Raw genomic sequence first — 20,551 nt, 5'->3', positions numbered from 1 at the left:
CAATCCAAGTTTTGGATTTTGCAAAAATCTAAGATTACGTCCACCCTTTGCGCACATTATCCCTTCTTCTTCCGCTCAAATTTTCAACACCAAATTGTGAGAATTCAATGAAAGAAGCGCACATACTCTGTCTTCACAGAGCAAACGATCTCCGCGGTCACAAAGTAGAACGTCCCCTCAAGCCACGACATCGTGTCTCGAGCGTATGGATCTATTAATATAAAACGCGTATTCATGGTTCAGCAATGCAACAATGGAAAAAGGAAATTGAAGCGGAGGGAGACAAAACACCTTTTTCTTCCATTTTAGCGAAGCGGTAACGCAAGGGCGCTATCGGCGCTCGAGGACCGTTTTATTTTAAGGTATAGGGCTGAGAATGGCGCGTAGGCATGCAGCGCCTCCTGATTCCAGAGGAAATAGACACTACGAACTAGACCAAATTAGATAAAACTTTTAAAAAGGATCAAGATGAAGGCTGCCGTCTATTTTCAGAGCGACGGCCGTCTGAGACCAAAACATCGCTTCGCTAAGGACGAAGTTTACGCGTGCGTAAGGGATTAATCAGCCGAGTCGGCGGCAACCTAGACAATGTCGTTGCAATTCAAGAGCAAGGCTGCGAAAAATTTGGAATAATTTAATACGGAATAGTAAACATTGAAATATTTGCACAAGTAAGTACTATTTGAAAATATTGTTTCATTTGATATTTAAATGAAGTACTATTTCGAAATATTTCATTAAATGTTTAAATGATGAGAAAATACTATTTATACTATTTATACTCGGATTCAAATACAGTATAATGTATATGATTCGAATGATGATGCGAAAAATTACATTATTGCAACGATACGTCATAAAAAATGGAAAATTATTCAAGTTGTTTAATTTATTACTCATTGACTCAGTTACTTCAAAATCAGGAAGATAATAAAATACTGCTTATTAAAAAGAAATCCATCCAGCCCTGAGCACATTTGAAATAACATTATTTGAAATATTATTTCAAACAACTTGTTAGTTTATTTCATAATTATTTCCATGCCTATGATTACTTTTGAAATTACGTTATTTAAAACATTATTTTAAATAACACGTCAATTTATTTTAGGATTATTTGAAATAATTATTTGGTATAATATAATTGTGGAATGCTTCTTGGAAAATAAATATGATTATTTGCTGTAACTGTAAGTTTGATTTATTTTAGTATCCTCACTGACATTTCTGCGATATGAAACGATCGATCTGATTGTATTAAATGATTATCCGATAATGAAACATATTTTTTGTTTTCTGCACCAATCAAACGATTATTTCCATAATATATAAATTTTCTGAGAAAAGATTTCGCTCAAAGCAAATTGCTGCAAAGATTTCTTCAAACTAATATCAACTCATGTTCAAGTAAAATCTTTTTAAAGCGAATCGACGCAAAAGTTTCTTAAAATAAAATCTTTTCGTTGCATATTATTTTGAGTATTAGTTCTTTTGTCACATTTGAAAAAAATATGAGCGCAGAAAATGCCAGGATCAAAGAAACAAATATGGATTAAATCTGAACGCCGCTTTCGACTCTTCCGAAGCATCAAAAGAATACTATCAACTGCCTGAAAGAAAAAAAGCCCAACTATTCGACAAAATATAAACAGAAAAATCCAACATGTCGCTGATGACTTCAAAGTCATTGCGACTCTAAGTCTCATTTAAAGAAAAAAAAAGATAACGAAATAATTTATTATTTGAGATTGCTATTATTTCAAATGGATCGATATTATTTGTATCTTCAAATAACAGCATTGAAAATAATGATTCGAAATGAATTATTTGAAACAGTTATTTCTTATTTTCACTTGAAATAAAATTTGCCAAGGTCTGTCACCAACTTCGTTTGGTATTATCACGCAGAAAAAAAACATTTAACACTCTGAAACAAATTATTAACGTACTGAATTAATTGATGAACGACCGAGGTGGTGTTCCCAGTGAAACGAGAGATGCATTTCGCAGTAACCGATTACGCACCGGCTGACCGCTTGTTTTCACTTAGCCCGCGATTCTGATTCTTCAGAAGCGATTCGTTATAATTAAAGACGACCCAGATTTTGATTGCGATTTTCATCGCTCTAACGAACGGTGGGTTGACGTGATGTAAAACCGTTTGCGTGACATCCTGGTGATTTATCACGCCGGGCTACTTCAACCCGCGCGAGAGCAATAAGGAAATACAGAATTTCCAGAAAGGTTTAATTTAGATTTCATCCAAACGCTATTCCTGTGGGACAGTGTTGAAACGTGAAATGAGTAATTAACGGGATAACGTCCCTCCAGTCGAGTTGTCTCGCCTTAACAAGTTCTAAGAGTTCTGCTATTATTTGCGAGCCCCGTGCTGTCTGGAACACCCTACGTTGTGTCGCCTCTTTCCGCGGTCCAGTCCTTGAACATCAGTATTAGCACTTTCATCGGAGAACTCCTTAAAAAAGCTTTTTAATTCTCGTCGCGCGACGCACAGTGGTTTAAAATGTAGACAGCCTTTAAAACGAGTGGAACTTTCAGCATGCATATAAGTTATCGACATCTACAAAGAGCATTTTTTAAATTTTCGTTATAGACTCAGATAAAAAGGTTAAAAAGTTAGAGTTTTTCATTTTCTTTTTGTCATTCCAAATATGCAGTAGCAATTTAGTCGATGTACAGTCACTGTAACATTTAAAAAAACTTCAAATCATTTGGTCCAGTTTTGAAAAATATTATTTCCTTATAACATTTCGTATTATATGTATATATGCTTCATATACGTATTATAATTGTATATGTATATACATAAATATCTGCACATGCTGTATACATGTAACGTTATAGTAATGAAGAACATAATCATGGTATATGTAGTTGTAATATGTACACTTAGAATATAGTTCAATATAATGCTGAAAATAGTGAAGTATACAAATCAAGGACTTAATAAAATTAAAATCACTTTGTATATGTCTGTATTCATATAATTATAAGTTTTATTGTACAATATGCATTATACAATGTATTGTATTTACACATTTATACGACTATACACATTGTGTACATATAAGATTACAATAATACCATTGTTCCAAAACTATAATACAAACATGAACATAATATAAACATTATCTAATAAACTACTACTTCTACTACTTCTACTACTTCTACTTCTAACTTCTAACATTTAAAAAAAGATTGAAGTCATTTAATCCAATTTAAAAAAAAGATATTTCGTTTTAAAAAGCATACGAATATTTGTTGGGGCTAAGTTGGGCATTATTGGAATTGTTTCGAATAAATATTTATCTAAGATCCAAATGAATTCGTTTTGGTCAAATATTTTATTCGAATCAATTATTCTATCCATTTATTCGAATAATTCTTTATTTGAATAGAGATTGTAAAATTATTAGAATAATAGTGCGAACAATTGTTGGCTGTGTTTGTTTTTACGTCATTTTATAAGAATATATTTAGATGAATACATTCACCCGATGTCTTGCTCTGCACCCGTAGAAAGATTATTTAATTATACATCAATGATTAACCCACCCAAAGGTAACAAACTTTCTGATGCAACATTTGAAAAAAGTAATATGGAAGAAATAAATCGATGAAAAAACTATGAAAATACACTTTATATTCTTTCATTTTAATTCAAATCGATTATTTTACGTACGAATTCCTATACAAATCAATTCTTACTCGAATAAAATCTTATTTGGATAAATTTATCCAGATAACAATTCAAATAAGAATTGATTTATATAGGAATTTGTACGTAAAATAATCGATTTGAAATATTCGAAAAGTATCGAATAAAATTTTATTTGTTAGTCTTTATCTCTTATCTCCTTCAACCGAATATTTCGCCCGACTCTGTTTAGCAGTCATTGTACGTAATTGTTGTATTGTCTTTCCCGAGCCTGCCACCGAAAATTACTGTCAATGAAGCTTATTTCCGAGCCAGTGGATACTCATGCAAATTTCACGGTTAGAATACAATTTTGCGCAGTCCAACCTAAACACCGACGTAAAGTGAACGACAATAATGTCGGTCGCGTGTCACCGTTTGCACCCCCTTCCCTCCGTGACAGTCGTTCCTTTTGAGGCGTCCTGAGATTCCGAGAAGTCTAGATCCGGATTAGTTAAACGCGAACGTAAGGGTTGCGCTTAATATATCAGAGTCGGATGTTAGGGTGCCGCTGAAAAGAGTATGTCCACGATTACACACGCAGACGCTTGCACCCGCAAAGTGAACGGATTATGCACATGGACTCGCGATTTCTAAAGAGGACCACGCTGCGAAACCGACCAATCCTTATTTTTTTAGAAACGAAAAGCTATATATTTAATCATTATCTTTGCGACCGTATAATCATTCTCTATAATTATTGCGGATTTTATGCACGAATGGCAAAATTGGATAGTTGCAATTTAAAATGTTGGAAAGATAAATAAGATTATAAAATGTCAATGCATCGTGTTTAATTCATCCAAATTTAGAGAATTGTAATATATAAAATATATAATTTTTAAATAAACTTAAAAATAATATGTTATTCTACAAAAATTAGTACACAAAGAAATAATAAAAAAATGTCAGTGTACCATGTTTAATCTATTAAAATTATTACAGAAAGAAAGAATTTTTAAATATGCACTCTAATAACTATAATATGGCATTGTTCGCAGATGAACTCGACACATGAAACATCTCTGGTAAACTAGTTGTTTTTTAATAAGTATCGGTTATAATAAATGCATACACTCAATCGTTAAATAGATACGTATCTTCCACAAATATACGTAACACAATGCAACAAATTTGAGATAAAGTATTTAAAGAGATGATTGGCTTTCTGTGACAATTCCTGTCGGCTTTAATTTCAGGATTTTTAGAATGGAAGATTGTTTGTCACTTATTGGGCTTAAGATATTGTTGGCAAAAAAGCGACATTGAGTATTGCGTTAATTAAAAATTCTACGGGGCAAACACACCCTACAGATCGCATTAGGGTTGATACCGCGTGCTCCTTGTTCGGTCCAGCCATATTGATTACTTACACAACCACCCTCCATCTTGCCAGTTGGTGGTAACGCTCTGCGTCATTCTATGCAATTTTTTTCATTTGCACTAGTTACTCCCCGCGGTGAATCATCCGCCGTGATTGCTGAAAACTGCAAATTTTTATTTACTGCTCGAAATAACAGATTGCGAAAATTCAACTACGTTTAACTCAATTACACAATTCAAACCTTGCAGTTAATTCAATTGCTAATTATTTTAATATCTCGATTATAATTCAATAATATAGTAATTGAAATACAATACAATTGAAATACGATTCTACAAATTACAGGTCAGAACTTCAAAGAAGTAAAATACATTTTTTGATTTTCTTTCGTACTCATTCTTCCCTCTCATTTTTCTCTTTCTTTCGCACTCAGGTACTTATTTTTGGTCTTTTCTGCATATTTTCTTCTCTTATTACCTATTGATATATAATCTTTTAATTCGCCATTTTAATTCAATTACATCTTAATCCAATTAAATCGTAATGCGTAATTAATGTAATTTAACTATTCCCAATTCATAATTAATGCAGTTTAATTGTTTATTATTTTGTAATGGTGTTTCAATTGCAATTACGAATTAAATTGTAATTTAATTGAATGGAGATCACAATTACGAATAAAAATTATTTAATTATAATGTAATTGAATTACTTTATAATTATAATTCCTTGAATAATTCAATAGTAATTCTGCACAAATCTGTACCAAAGTAACAAAAAGGAAAGAAGCTAATTGTTAACAGATAAAAGACAATTTAAAGAAAGTTGAGGGAAGATACACAATTACATTGTCGTCATAAATCCAGGTAGACAATTCGGCAGAAATTTCGCAATCTGTTATTTCGTGCAGTAAATAAAAATTTGCACTTTTCAGCAATCACGGCGGATGATTCACCGCGGAGAGTAACTAGTGCAAATGAAAACAATTTCATAGAATGACGCAGAGCGTTACCACCAACTGGCAAGATGGAGGGTGGTTGTGTAAGTAATCAATACTCGAGAGCAGATATGGTGGCATGGACCGAACAAGGAGCACGCAGTATCAACCCTAATGCGATCTGTAAGGTGTGTTCGCCCCGTAGAATTTTTAGTTAATGCAATACTCAATGTCGCTTTTTTTCTAACAATGTCATAAGCCCAATAAGTTACAAACAATCTTTCATTCTGAAATTAAAGCTGACAGGAACTATCACAGAAAACCAATCATCTCTTTAAATACTTTACCTCAAATTTGTTACATTGTGTTACCTATATTTGTGGAAGATACGTATCTATTTAACGATTGATTGTATGCATTTATTATAACTGTTACTTATTAAAAAGCAACTAGTTTACCAGAGATGTTTCATGTATCGAGTTAATCTGCAAACAATGCCATATTTTGTTTGAAGAAACTGCGTTGTTTGTATGATAATCTGATAAATCCTGCATCCATTAATTAGTCAATTTTAATTGTTAACAAATTAGTTGTTGCAATCTCTTTAAATTATTATAATTATACTGTATATATTTGATTTTCTTCATATTTTGTTTAAGTCGAACGTTTTTGTATAATGTATAATTTAATAAAGAATATCAGAGTATGATAATTAATCAGTTAGCTGTTTTTGAGTATACTGGTCATGATGAAATGGCAACATTTTATCTTACGACGAGTATATTCGCAAAAAACAGCTAACTGGTTAACCTTTTGAGCTCTGAATACTCCTGGCCGAAACGGTTCGTAGGGACGGAGCGCGGCTATCGCTGACTGAGTCGTTTTGAGTGCTTTGAGTCGCGAAAAGGTGACAGTGCAGGTAATTATTTTGAAATCTAATTGGTTACAGAGTGGGACATAAAATGGGATTTCCGTTTGGGAAATTCCCGGGGATTTTTATGACCCTAATATTGCCCACACAACCGCTACCTAAGGAAGCCAAATTACTAACGAGTGCCCCTGTATTAATTTTACACGAAAATAACTGCATATTGATTGAAAAAATCGACAAACGCATATATGCGTCCATAGAGCTCTAAGGGTTAAGTATGTTCCCATATTCAAAATTGAAATACGAATTAACAATTTCTTAAAGTTCTGTAGCGACTGAATAGCTACCATGTGCCGCCGGAAAGCCAGTGCCTCCTAACATTCGTACGTAGAGAATAAATCGACGTAAGCTGGGTACGAGTCTGTTTATGATGGGTCTCTACGACACATCTGGCAGCATTACTCATTCATCTAGGCCCATTTCTACCGCCCCTAACAGGCGTCTGTGTTTTCGCGACAAGGCCGTTTAGCTCAGGTATATGGGGATACCTGGGAAAAACCAAAACACATTTTCGAGGGGTATTTTCACGCCACAATCTAACCGTTGACGTCATCTTACTCTTTGTCAGCAGGACAATTTGCTTTGGAAAAACCCAATACATTACCCAGTAAATTCTCCCTAACTCTCGCTCAGATTGTGCACAAAAATTGACGACTCGGAAAGAGGAGACATGATTATTCGAGTCATCGGGCTCGTTTTTATAGTCACCGATTGTCAACAACTATAAAAACATACCACACGGCTGGAATAATCGTATCTCCTTTTCCCAAATTCTCCATTTTTGTGCACAATCTGAGCGCGAATTCAGCTACACACGGCGATATTACTGCGAATTTTGTTTCAAGACTAATTCTAATTTTTTTCCAGGTAAGCCTCACGAGCCTAATCTAAACCAAACCGAATAAACCTCATTAAACCTACGAGTGTGGATTATTATTTGCGAACTCCTTCCCAGTCCTATACCACCCTCAGTTCATATATTTTGAATTGTATTGTTAAATTTTTAAGCATTCGTATGTTCCATGAAATTTATAGTTTCATTAAACTAATTGGGTTTAACATAAATTTTACTAGACTATTTCACTTGATTATTTACAATTCTTTCTACATCTGCTACGAAAGGGAAGTTACTTGCCATTGTTGCGTGGCTTTCATTGTGCAGCAATTGACGACCAATCGTTTCTAATTGAATAGAACGTTTCGCGGGAGAAAACAAGATTAGTAAATTGGTTTAATAATAGATACTCATTTAATAATAGCGGGGGAACTTTTATTATGCACGATACACATACTTATCGTGCAAATTATTTCGATGTGAACTAGGTTGGCTGTTTTTGACGAGTATACTCGTCATGGAGAAATTGTAACAATTTGTGTTATGACGAGTATAGTCGTGAAAAACGGCTAACTAATTAAGTTAAGTAAATAAATAAATGTTAGTATCAAAATTAAAAAATAATACTCATTTCATTATTACTTAATTCAATATTACAACAGCCAGCATATATTTTTCAAAGAGATTGCAACGGCTAACTGGTTAATTATTAATTAATCTAAAGTATCAACATGTTAAATTATCTTTGAACCTTTTATCTCTAAGACTATAACATTTTTTATTACCTTTTTGTACACACTTGTATGTATGCTTGAATGACTGACGTTCAGGAATTTTTAAACGAAGAAAAAATTAAAACTGAACGTATAATATTGACGATTAATTCGTTCATTTTAACTCAAAGTTTTGTAAAATATCCGAGTCAACAAGAAAAATTTATTTCCATTGTTCGTATTGGTAACTAACAGTTATCATAGGTCATTGATATTCGCAATTATGTTTTTAAACAGCCGTCTCGAGAGTTAATTAAAAATAGTATGACGTCCAACAGATATCTGTGCACCGTATATGTACGTGTGTAGACAGTGTAGTGACAGATACTGCATATTCCTAAGTGAACTTCTTTACATTTTTGCACTCATATGACTGCAACCAAACGAAATCTACAATATATTTGCCTTGTTGTGACTAATAACTACTATTCAAATAAAAATTTTTAATAAAATTTATTCGTTATATTATTCGAATAAAATTTTATTTGAAGAATTTATTCGATAAATAAACGTTATTTGAATAATATATCGAATAAATTCTACAAATAAAATTTTATTCGAATAATATTTCGAATAAATTTACCGAATAAAATTGTATTCGTTGTTCGAATAAAATATGCCCAACACTGCCACTCAAGAAAGTTTATACTCCAGCGTATATCATAGCCTACCATCTTCCCAGACGTGCACTCATTTCCAATTAACAACTTCTATATTATGCTATAAATAGGATTATAATTTTAACGCCTCATAATATATCGGAAAGAGTCGAATGACAGAATGACCGCGTTCACGTTGACGTGCAAAGTTCTCTCAATTACCAGATCGTTAAATGCATTAACTTGTCCAGTTAAACAATTAGTCCGTCCCTGTTGAATGGAAACATCGTATATGAAGCGATTCTCGGCCGACCGCTGTGTTCTTTGCCTCGTGGGTGTACGGTGGGCGAGAAGAATTAATTAGATGTTCAATTAATGCACACGACGTCTAGGAAACTTTTGTGCGTACGTTGATCGATGCAGTTCGGTCTGACGTGTCGCGACCGTTCGATCGTTGTGTCACGACCTCCGGTTGATAAATCGCAAGGCTCCCTCCTCTCTTGCCAAACAGATTTCCTGCTTGAAAACAAACGGAATTTTCCTGGCGAGGAAGACAATGGAATTTTTCTGGCACACTCGCCCGGAAAAACTTGGGCACTTCCTCTTTTCGATTTCTTAGAAATTGAAAATGGATGTTGGCTATGAACATTGTCGTGGCTTATGAATATTGCCGTTGGCTATGAACATTGACGATCTATCCTCGTTCTTTGACAATTAATTTTTATAGCCATATGTTTACGTTAATATCCGTCAAAGATCTGTATCATGCGCCGCACATAATTTTTATCTATTAACGCTTCACACTTCAATCTCGATCAATTATGTTTTACTCGTAATCTCGTATTTTAAATTATTACATCAAATTACAACAAAACCATAGAGTAAACTTTAATAGAGACAATGAGTGAATTTTCTATTTTAAATGAGCTCATTAATTGGACATAATAAAAATAAAAACTTCAAAAAATAACTTTTACATTGTTACTGATATTTAAACGAAGGCTTATCATAATATTATATTTGTATATTTTTATTTTCTATTATTTCTAATATAGTATATTATTTGTATATTTCTCTATTTCCTATTATTTCTAATATAGTACATTATTTGCATGTTTTTATTTTCTATTATTTCTAATATAGTATATTATTTGTATATTTCTATTTTCTACTACTTCTAATATAGAAATATACAAATATGATTTTTTGTTAAGTTTTTGTTTAAATATCACTAAAAACGTAATTGTGGTACAACTACGCTTAACAATACTAGATTCGAATAGAACATTTAATGATCTACAGACACAATTAATATTTATTTCTTTCAATCGTAGAGCTTAAAACGTGTAAAACAGAAACTCGAAACTATTGTGTTATTCATACATCTCTCAAATGCACGATCATTTACATATATTAATTATGAATGCATTGAATTAAGGTTTCATAAGCCGCCGCACATAATTCTACTCGAATAAGAGATAAACTGTTGATATCTCAATTCAATAACTCGGTCCGCGTAAACAGCTCAAGTAAGTAAACTAACTATTAATCATCGGGATTTTACTTATGACTCATTCTGACCGCTTGTACAATACAGTACATAATTCCTGATTACTGGAGGTTTGGGTTGGGTGAAATGGGCCTCACAACTTTCTTCAGGCCATTCGTACCGAATTTAAGGAATTAGTCATCAAAATATTTGTCTGGTTCGCAAACAGTGAGTCAGCAACGACAAAAGGAAACAATGTTAGAATGATGTGTCAAAAAGAAGTTAGTAATTATTAAAAAGGTGCAAGTATCTATAGGCCAAAGTTATTTCAGAATTTTTCATTTCCTTTCATATTGCCTCGCTATCTCTTGTGAAACGCAGTAGACTTCATACGATGATCGTACGAGCTTGCAAGGTGTGAACGGAAGAATCAGTGTTTCCAAAACATTGCATGCAACATGCAATATCGCCGTGAAACATTATGAGACTATTCATTTAGTGTATTAATTCCCACGTGCGATCTACGCTAAAATTTTCAAATCTCTTCATTTATCACCTTCTATAATTCATGTTTTATATTAACGCTTTAGTTATCGGATGTCAATTAATAGGAATTTTGATGACTGAGTTGTATATAAACAAAGCTCGACAATTTTTTAAAAATAATAATTACAAATGAACGCGTCATATTATATTAATCCAAATAATTTGTTGGATTATGAAAAATTTGATGAATAAAATATTTTTCAAGCTTATAAATATCTCAAGTAAATCCGTTCTACGCTGGGCACATCTGAACTCTTTACGGTCCAAGGCCGTGATATTCCTGTCATCATAGTTTTATCAGCAACGCTTTTAGAATATCTTCACGCACCGTGTGTGTTACGCCAAAGAAAAGAAGTCCAAACGTCCAAACAAAAACTTAATACTTCGACCATCATTATTTTACGACTAATTTTGTATGGCCCAACGTATTTGGGATCTTCTTTTATTTGATTGCAAATTAAAATATTTCTTTTTACAATAAATAAAATTTAAACATTTTGTCAGTTTCAAGTTGGGACAAGTGAAGCGTCGATCTTTCAAAAGACATTTAACTAATGATTTCTACGTATAATTGAGAATAAATCAGAAGTTCCAGTAGCAATTTATATCTAACTTTTGTTTCTACAAATACATCGAAGTCTGCGAATCGATACCCTTTTAATATGAAATAATTTTTAATTGAAAACTTTATTTCTGATTTTTATTCATGGAAAATATAAACATGCAAGTATGTCGAATGAATCTCCTCTTTACTTATAAAGTGTACTTCGTATATTCATCTCCAAAATAATTGCCTTCTTTTTGTACTTGATAAACTGATCTTCCATTATTGCCAATACACGAAGTTTTACATGATTGTACCACGAGATTGATTTTAACTGGTTCATTAACCTATATTCTTCATTACAAATAAATTTTTATAAAAATATATAATTCATTTTGTAATGTATATGTATGTATATACATATACATATATATATATATATATATATATACTAATAATATACTAATAATATAATATATATATAATATAAATATAAACATGCATATATGTGTATAATAATATAAATTTAAATAAAATTCTATTTATGTGTTATGAAAACCTTGAATGTACAATGCAAATTCGATTTCATCTGCACTATAACCTAATTATTCGATAGATCCAATTAGTAGAGACCGTTATCAATTTCAACGAGTATTGTTGCTTTGATTAAATTATCATGATGAACGAAGACAAAGAACAAACTCCTGAAAAACATTGACCCGCATCGAGCATGTTTCGAGTGCGTTTCATTATAGTGCAATGACTCTCCAGTTTCGCGGAACATAAAAACGTGCACAAAAACTGCATCTGGGACGGTTTCTTTGATATTCATTCCCACAATGAAAGAGTTTCCACTGTTATTCGTAGCTGTCAAACCGGGACCAGCCGTCACGCATCGGGAAAGTAACAGGCCACGGTTTGCCCCGAAATATTCACGACAAACAATCTAAATTTAGGTCATGTAGGGGGTAAGCATCTTTTATGTAGCTTTAGTCTTTTTGATCCACCATCTCCTCTCCACCACGTTCGCTTCTTCTGTCGATGTAACTAGACTGCAGATATTTATGAAAACTCGTATTTTCATACATGAGATTTCATAATAATTCGTATTAACCCCTTGCCTTACGATTTATTTTCAAAGAAACGTGCGTACGCGGGCAATGTAATGTCTTTTTTATTTAATATGTTTATATCATTATGGACACTATTTCATTTGTAATAAAAATTAATAAAGCAACGCTAATATTAAATAAAAATTGAAAAATATCCTTTTTAAGTTGCAATAATATTAAGAAAAAAATTCTCAACATAATTGAAATTATTCTCAACGAAATTTACAAACTGTTTAAATTCCTTTTTAATATTGTTTACTTTCTAATATTCGTTACAACTATAACTATAACTATTATTTTAGATAGAAAAAAGAGGCAAAAGCATATGTAAATGTCATAAAAATTCTTTTAACAGTTAGAAGAAATTTATATGGTTTTTATGTATTTAAATATGCATAAATATGCATTTAAATATGCAGCGGGTGACGTGCAAACTCGAGTTTGGCACAGAAAATGTTTGTGGACAAGACTCGTCTTTTTTATTTAAGCTGTTGAAGAAGTGCATTCTTCGTCAACTAAAAGATTACTCGTAAAAAGAAAATAAAAATGCTAATTAACCTTGTTAAATTAACCTTGTTGATCTATACATTCTCTTGCATTTAAAAAATCTATGCATTCCAAAAATGAATGAAGAAAATGTAACTATTGACCTGTACACATTTTTCAGAATAACTTTGGAGCTCAATGGATGGCAGATAAAATGTTCATTAATTTGCAACTATATTTACAGTAAATTCTCCCTAACTGACGTTCAGCTTGGAAACACAAATGGACAATTTGGGAAGAGAGGAGGTACGATTAAACGAGCCTTGCGTCTCGAGCCGCAAAGCCACATTTTAAAATAGAATAACTTTTGTTAAATTGAACGAAAATAGCTGGAGTGTTTTGGAGATGTTAGGGGGATTAGTATACTGTACAATGACTAAAATACTTTTTTTTAATTGTAATTTTGCTGTTACTATAACGAAAGTTGTTAAAAACTTCGAATTTCGATATCTTTAATTATTTGTAGCTCATAAAAAGACTCCAATCGATTACAATTTTTCGAAAAAGTTTTGTAGATATTGCCTAGTAAACTAAATCTGTGTAACATTACAACAAAGATACAGGTAATTTCGTCCACTTTAAAAGAAGTTATTCTATTTTAAAAGGTGTTTAAATATTAATGCGAGTCACTGTAAATTCTCCTACTAAACTAATCCTGTTTCGCCACCAACATCAAACTGCGAAAACTAAGTTCCCAATTATTAAGCAATTCAACCCTCTACGGTCCGAATTTTGTATATCAATATAGAAACATTTATACACCTCGAAACCGGTAAATATCAATCTCTAAATATAAATTAACGACAAGTTCATAACTTAGAAAAACAATTGAAGTTGATGCGTAAAGTAAAAGTTGTGTTTAAAAATGAAATTAGATTCAACAGCACTTCGAAGTTACAATGAGTTATAAAAAATTAATGAACTTGACGAAGATCCTACTGGACATGTTTCGAGAAATCGAGACAGTGCTAACCCATCCCTTAGCGTCCACCCTCTGTACATAGTTAGCTATACCCTAGCATGCTTAACCCTTAGAGCTCTATGGACGCATATATGCGTTTGGCGAAAGTCATCCGTGTAGCCTAAGGCCGCATTTATGTGTTTTCTCTAAGTCGTCGGCCTGGACTAAGGGCGCATATATGCGTTCGTCGATTTTTTCAATCAATATGCAGTTATTTTCGTGTAGAATTAATACAGGGGCACTCGTTAGTAATTTGTCTTCCTTAGGTAGCGGTTGTGTGGGCAATATTAGGGTCATAAAAATCACCGGGAATTTCCCAAACGGAAATCCCATTTTATGTCCCACTATCTAACCAATTAGATTTCAAAATAATTACCTGCACTGTCGCCTTTTCGCGACTCAAAGCACTCAAAACGACTTAGTCAGCAGTATCATCTTGTATAATTTATTACTGTTTGCGCCTTGAATAGTCACTTCAGTGTGGCAAAAAAAGTATTCCGCCCCCAGCGATGGTCAGCGATAGCCGCGCTCCGTCCCTACGAACCGTTTCGGCCAGGAGTATTCAAAGCTCAAAAGATTAATCCTATGAGACCCAAGCAGCGTGATCGCGCTGTTTAGATTTTTTGTCGAAATGTCCCAGAACAATTGAACGCTACAGACAACCAACGGGGTGCACTTACACAGACTGTCGAAGTAGCGCGCTCAACTTTGCTGACGCACGTACATCGGATAGCTGCTTTTCTTTAAATGTAAATAATACAACTAACACATTTTGTGCGTTATTTATAAACCAATAGTACGCGTATTTTCTGAGGACTCAAACGGTTAAGGGAGGGTCAACAAATGTCTACATAATTTTAGACATGTATTTTTGGTCTAACAATATTCTTCTATAAATTTTCTATATTTTATTTTTGCGAGTACCTAAATGTATTATTTGACAGTATTGTTTAAATCAATATGTGTACCTCGAACAGAACAAATAATATTTATAACACTTTTCCTTACATGGACACAAAATGACCTTCCCTCGGCAGACCTTAACCCTTTTAGTACCGACCAAGAGTTGTGTATCCGAGTGAAGAACACCAAACGAGTTTGACGTAGTTGCGCAAAGATACGGAAAAAAATGATACAAATTTGATAAAACTTGATTATTAGAGAATTCAATAAACAAAGAAATGAAACTATTCTTTATTAAAAATATTAAGAAAACAACATTTTCTAAAATGTTCAGCATTAAAAGGATTTAACCCTAAGGGTTTATTACTAAGGATTTACCACATATATACTTTGAAATGAAACTCTAAATTGATGTGCAATTATCTTTTTGCTTCGGATAGAGAGAGAGAGAGAGCTTCACAAAAGTGACATCTATAAATACGTATAGCAATTAGGAGAACACAGTGGAAGGGTTCATCCAAAAATAACCGCTCGATGTAGTTCCCGCTGCGAAATGATAACCGAATATTAATAAATATTCGGTAGGGTAGGAATTTCGAAATCTGTTTCCCCTATTTCCAATAGCATAGGCGAGAGGGTGCTGTCGAGTATACTCACTTGCGAAACGGGCTGTAAACGCTACCCCACTGGCCTGCCCTGGTCGGCGATGGTGGACTGTTCTGTTGCTGATTGGAACATCCGTAGCCGGCGAAAAACATGTTGCGGTAATTGTTCCTCATTAGTGCGTTTAAAAATATCGTCTGTGTAGAAAAGTACCACTGGTCGCGAACAGTTCGATCCACCCCTCAGTCTCGACGCTTATAATGTAGAAAACGAACTTACAAAACGTAACGGTATAAAAAACGAACAATCGACGACAACGTTAACAGTAAACACGCTAAAATAATACTAATAAAACTTGTACTTTCAATGAAACACTTTGGCACGTTTATTTGGCACAGAATGTGTATAATATGTCAACAGAGAGTTTTTGGTAAGTGTCTCAAGCTGGCATATCAGACTACGATATAAGTCCTGTCAGTCTTATGGAAATCACCGTTGATCACAATTGACGCGAGGTTATCAACCGTAATCGTCCGCGACTTTTCGGGCGGCCGAAAGAGATCACCACGGCCGTAGCGGATATCTGTGTTAGCACGAGCACGGTATATGCCTCTGGACCGATCAATGTGATGATAACTCTCGCTAGACGAATACAACACACGTCCGTATCGCGGTATCTCGATCACTAGTGTTCGTCTGTTCCGCACCAACCCTCTTCGGGCTCGACACTGGTTCCGGTCAAAAAGAGACCCGAAAGAGAAACAATTGACAGTGAATATACGACGGTCCACCGAACACTGCACTCAGTCACTGGATCAGCAGTTTGTACTTGAATACCGTCCGCTTGGACGAAAGCGATCGCTTTCTAGTCGGTCTGCTGTTTTCCATTGTAGATCACGATTGTCACATAAAAATATATAAAGGGAGACGAATCGAACGACTCGAGTCCGTTAATCGGTCAATCGCGGGACTGTGTTTTCTGTGATAAACACGTCAATTCGAACACGGATACTTGGTTGGTCGTGGCGCGACCCTCGGTGCTTCGACGACGGATTGAACGCGACTGAGGCGGCACAGCCGAGCGGAGAGGTCGGGAGGCAGGCAGGCACCAAGGAGCGACGCAGAGGGTTTAAGGTCGGGAAGATTCGTGCAGCCACGGGGGGGAGGGGGGGGGACTCTGCTGCGTTGCGTTCGTGTGCAACCGAGATGGACAGAACTACCCCGTGCAGCTGCAAGAACGAGAGGAGAAAGCCCGTTGCCAAGATAAAGAGCAGACGGCGTACGTGCACCGTGGTAGAGCCGTACGACAAAAACAGATAGGAACAGGGTTGCGGCGGACGAAATGAAACGCAACAGACCCGGTGCCTATCGGTCAAACGCAATGCCTCTCAATGGAGCCTCTGAAGTTCACTGTGTGAATTTGCGAGCTTACCGTGGCTCCAGAGAGTCTCGTTACTGTATTTTCAATTTCCGACGAATTCTCGGTGCTTAAAATGTCATAATAAAAGCCGCGGATTTTATGCGTTTACGTCAAAAGTTAACAGGTCGAATACAAAACCGTAACGACATTAGAAGGATTTGTGGATATTCTTACATTGTTTTCAATTTATGACAATTATTAACACGAACTACCGAGTCCTAATATAGCGACTAATGTATAATGATTTAAAACAACTACAAGCTTGAATTTATTTAAACCCCATGTCATTTCTGTTATAGTATATGCTTGAAGAACTAAGAGTTTATTTAAAAAATTCTCATAGAAATATTTCTTTGATTTCAGAAATTGTAAAATAAAAAGCCAAGAACCAGTCAGTTTGACTGGTGTGGTAAATCTAGTGTTGAAAGAGAAAAAACATTTTCACGACACGAACTACCGAGTCCTAACGCGACTAATGTATAATGATTTAAAACAACTACAAGCTTGAATTTATTTAAACCCCATGTCATTTCTGTTATAGTATATGCTTGAAGAACTAAGAGTATATTTAAAAAATTCTCATAGAAATATTTCTTTAGTATCAGAAATTGTAAAAGAAAAAGTCAGGAACCAGTCATTTTGACTGGTGTGGTAAATCTAGTGTCGAAAGAGAAAAAACATTTTCATCTAAATTATATTTTTTTAAATTAACTTTGACAATTTTTATTTTGCATGAAGATTCGCAGTCTAGTTAAAATTTGACCAATTAACTGCTGCAACTTCTTGGAAAAGTGTCTACCTAAAATATGTTGCAGAATGTAAGCGATGACAAACATAATGTCCCACAAAAGTGTTCGTACACCTTTTAAAACGCAATAACTTTTTTAAAACTGGTGACTTGAATTTTTTTTAGATGATAGCGGGACTGGTTTACTAGACGATGTCCAAAATGCTTTTTTTAAATTTTGCTATTGTTTAGAATGACTCGTTTTTTAACTTTTTTTATCTGATATTTATGTTGAAAATTGAATCGAAATCAGTTGACATTGTTGTGAGTTACAACAAATTAAAAATTACAAAAATGGCAGTTTTATAACGATTTTGATTAAAAACTAGAAGAAATCTGCAGTTTTTTAAATCTTTATGACGCCTACAGCTCGACTCTGGGTTAACCGATTTCGATCAAATTTTCAGCACACATATAAGTTACCAAGATCTACGAAAGGCATTTTTTAAATTTTTGTTTGAGACTCAGATAAAAAATTAAAAAAAACGAGAGTTTTTTTATTTTTTTTTATCATTCCAAGTACCTAAAGTTTTCCAAGTTTACCAAATAAGTTCTCATTTATTTAAAAATGATTTTATTAATTTAAAGCTTCATTCTTTGGGTGATCAGAAATGTTAGGTAGGACAATTTAACTAAGGAAGGCAGTACACTCGTCATGGCACAAATATTGTCATTTTATCATGACGAGTGTACTCGTAAAAAAAGCTAACTAGTTAATATGAACGAGTCGTAGGACAATAATCATGGACTTATTTTATAATTTCTTCTTATCATGCTCTTACATGATATACTCACCAGAAAAGTAAAGGCTTAGACTTACTTGGAAATGCTATAAGTTGTGGCGCCTCCAAAAACATTAGAAAATTTTTTCCATGAATGAATCTACCATGGATTTGAAGATTGAAGCTGACAACCAATAAAACTGTAAACTGTAAAGTATAAGGTACACCGTTCATTCAAAGTCCAATAAAACGATTAAAAAACATCATACACTAAAATACAATGAGTCATTGTGTAAAGGGGACGCTTCAATCTTCAAATCTATGTTCGGATCAGTTATGAAAAAAATTGTCGAATGTATTTACGGTCGTTTCAATCTGTAACGTTTTCAAAAATGAGCATTTATCTACCCTATTTATCTACCCTATTATGCAAACACATTTTACGAAACAATGATAGCAAAAGTAGAAACTTCAAGCTCTTAAATTAGTCCAAGTTTATTGTTGTACGAGTCGTTTAAGTAAAGTAATAACTAAACTGTAAATCTTTATTAATAAAAATTGCTTAAATAAATTGTAAGAAATATAAGTTAAATGGTAATGTCCTACCTCTGTTAATAATTGTAATAAGTTAAAAATACTGTAACAATATCCTCAAATTCTTCTAATATTTTTACGGTCTTATATTTGACCTATTCATTTTTGTCATAAATGCATAAAATTCGCAGTCTAATTATATGCAAGACGTTATTGGTCGAAGTCGCGGAGAAGATATCAAAGATCGTTTTTTGCAATCGTTTTATCCGAATGTGTACTGAGCATTTAAAAAATACGTTCTGTAGATTTATGTCAATTATATAACTTGCTGATAATTACATCAACGAACTCACATCAATCACGTTATTGGCATTTATGCCAATGACACAAATACATTATGGCATTTGTTTATTATTTGATTATTATATATTATATATATATATATATATATATATATAACTATTATTATATATTATATATATATAATATATATATAAACTGGTGGTTTTGCTTCATTAAATGATAATATATAGTAATATATATATATATATCATATATATATTACTATATATTATCATTTAATGAAGCAAAACCACCAGTTGAGTACTGTTATCGTATATAGAGGAAAGTAGAAACGACTTCATAGCTGAAACGCAATAATATAGAAACGGAACGAAAAAAAGGTTTTAAAAACTATTCTTTATCGGAAAGGGTACAAAGAGCCTTAAAATAGAAAATTTCAATTCTTAAGATTGGAAAAATACACATTCTCACGCAACTTAAGATTATTTTCTATACCTTTGTGTTTTCTTTAGAATATTATTTATATAGTAATGTGTAGTATTGTTTACAAACATATCAAGAATAATATAAATAATTTTTCTTAATGTTTCTATTATAATGTTCTTAATGCTCCAAATGTACTAAAATAATTCTATGACCTATTGTATAGTACCTTCACATAATCAATAAAATTTCGTAAGTATGTAATTTTCTCCTAATTATTTATATTACTCCTTTATAAAACTCCTAATTATTTCGTGCATCGCAACTTCATAAATGCAATTAATGATATAGTCGGAACGTGTATTTCGCGAATCCAGGGAATTTCAAGAGAATCTGACGTGTAAGATTATGATTGAATACACATCCGTTATTACCCGGTATATCTATCACCCGTTTCATGATCCCCACTTTTCGTAAAGTAAATTCTGTTATCATATAGTTCTACGAAAAATTTACGCGGCATATTAATCATCGCGGGAAAAAT

General features: G+C 33.3%; 1 protein-coding gene across 3 annotated transcripts in view; it reads right to left on the bottom strand.

Moving 5' to 3' along the window:
- Positions 1-20,551, bottom strand: part of cnn (phosphodiesterase 4D interacting protein centrosomin) — a 65,306-nt gene that overhangs the window by 42,312 nt on the left and 2,443 nt on the right. For 2 of the 3 annotated variants that reach the window (XM_033474106.2, XM_076522152.1), the window contains exon 1: positions 15,873-16,875. The exons of the other annotated variant lie outside the window; for it this stretch is intronic. In XM_033474106.2, the coding sequence (XP_033329997.2) occupies positions 15,873-15,994 (122 nt within the window). In that variant the 5' untranslated portion in view covers positions 15,995-16,875. Of the gene's footprint in view, positions 1-15,872; positions 16,876-20,551 lie in introns of those variants that run through there. 3 annotated transcript variants of the gene reach the window in all.

The sequence above is a fragment of the Megalopta genalis genome, chromosome 5 (assembly GCF_051020955.1).
Source record: "Megalopta genalis isolate 19385.01 chromosome 5, iyMegGena1_principal, whole genome shotgun sequence".
NCBI lineage: Eukaryota > Metazoa > Arthropoda > Insecta > Hymenoptera > Halictidae > Megalopta > Megalopta genalis.
Note: the sequence above shows the minus strand (reverse complement) of the source record. Positions and strands in the feature narration are given on the sequence as shown.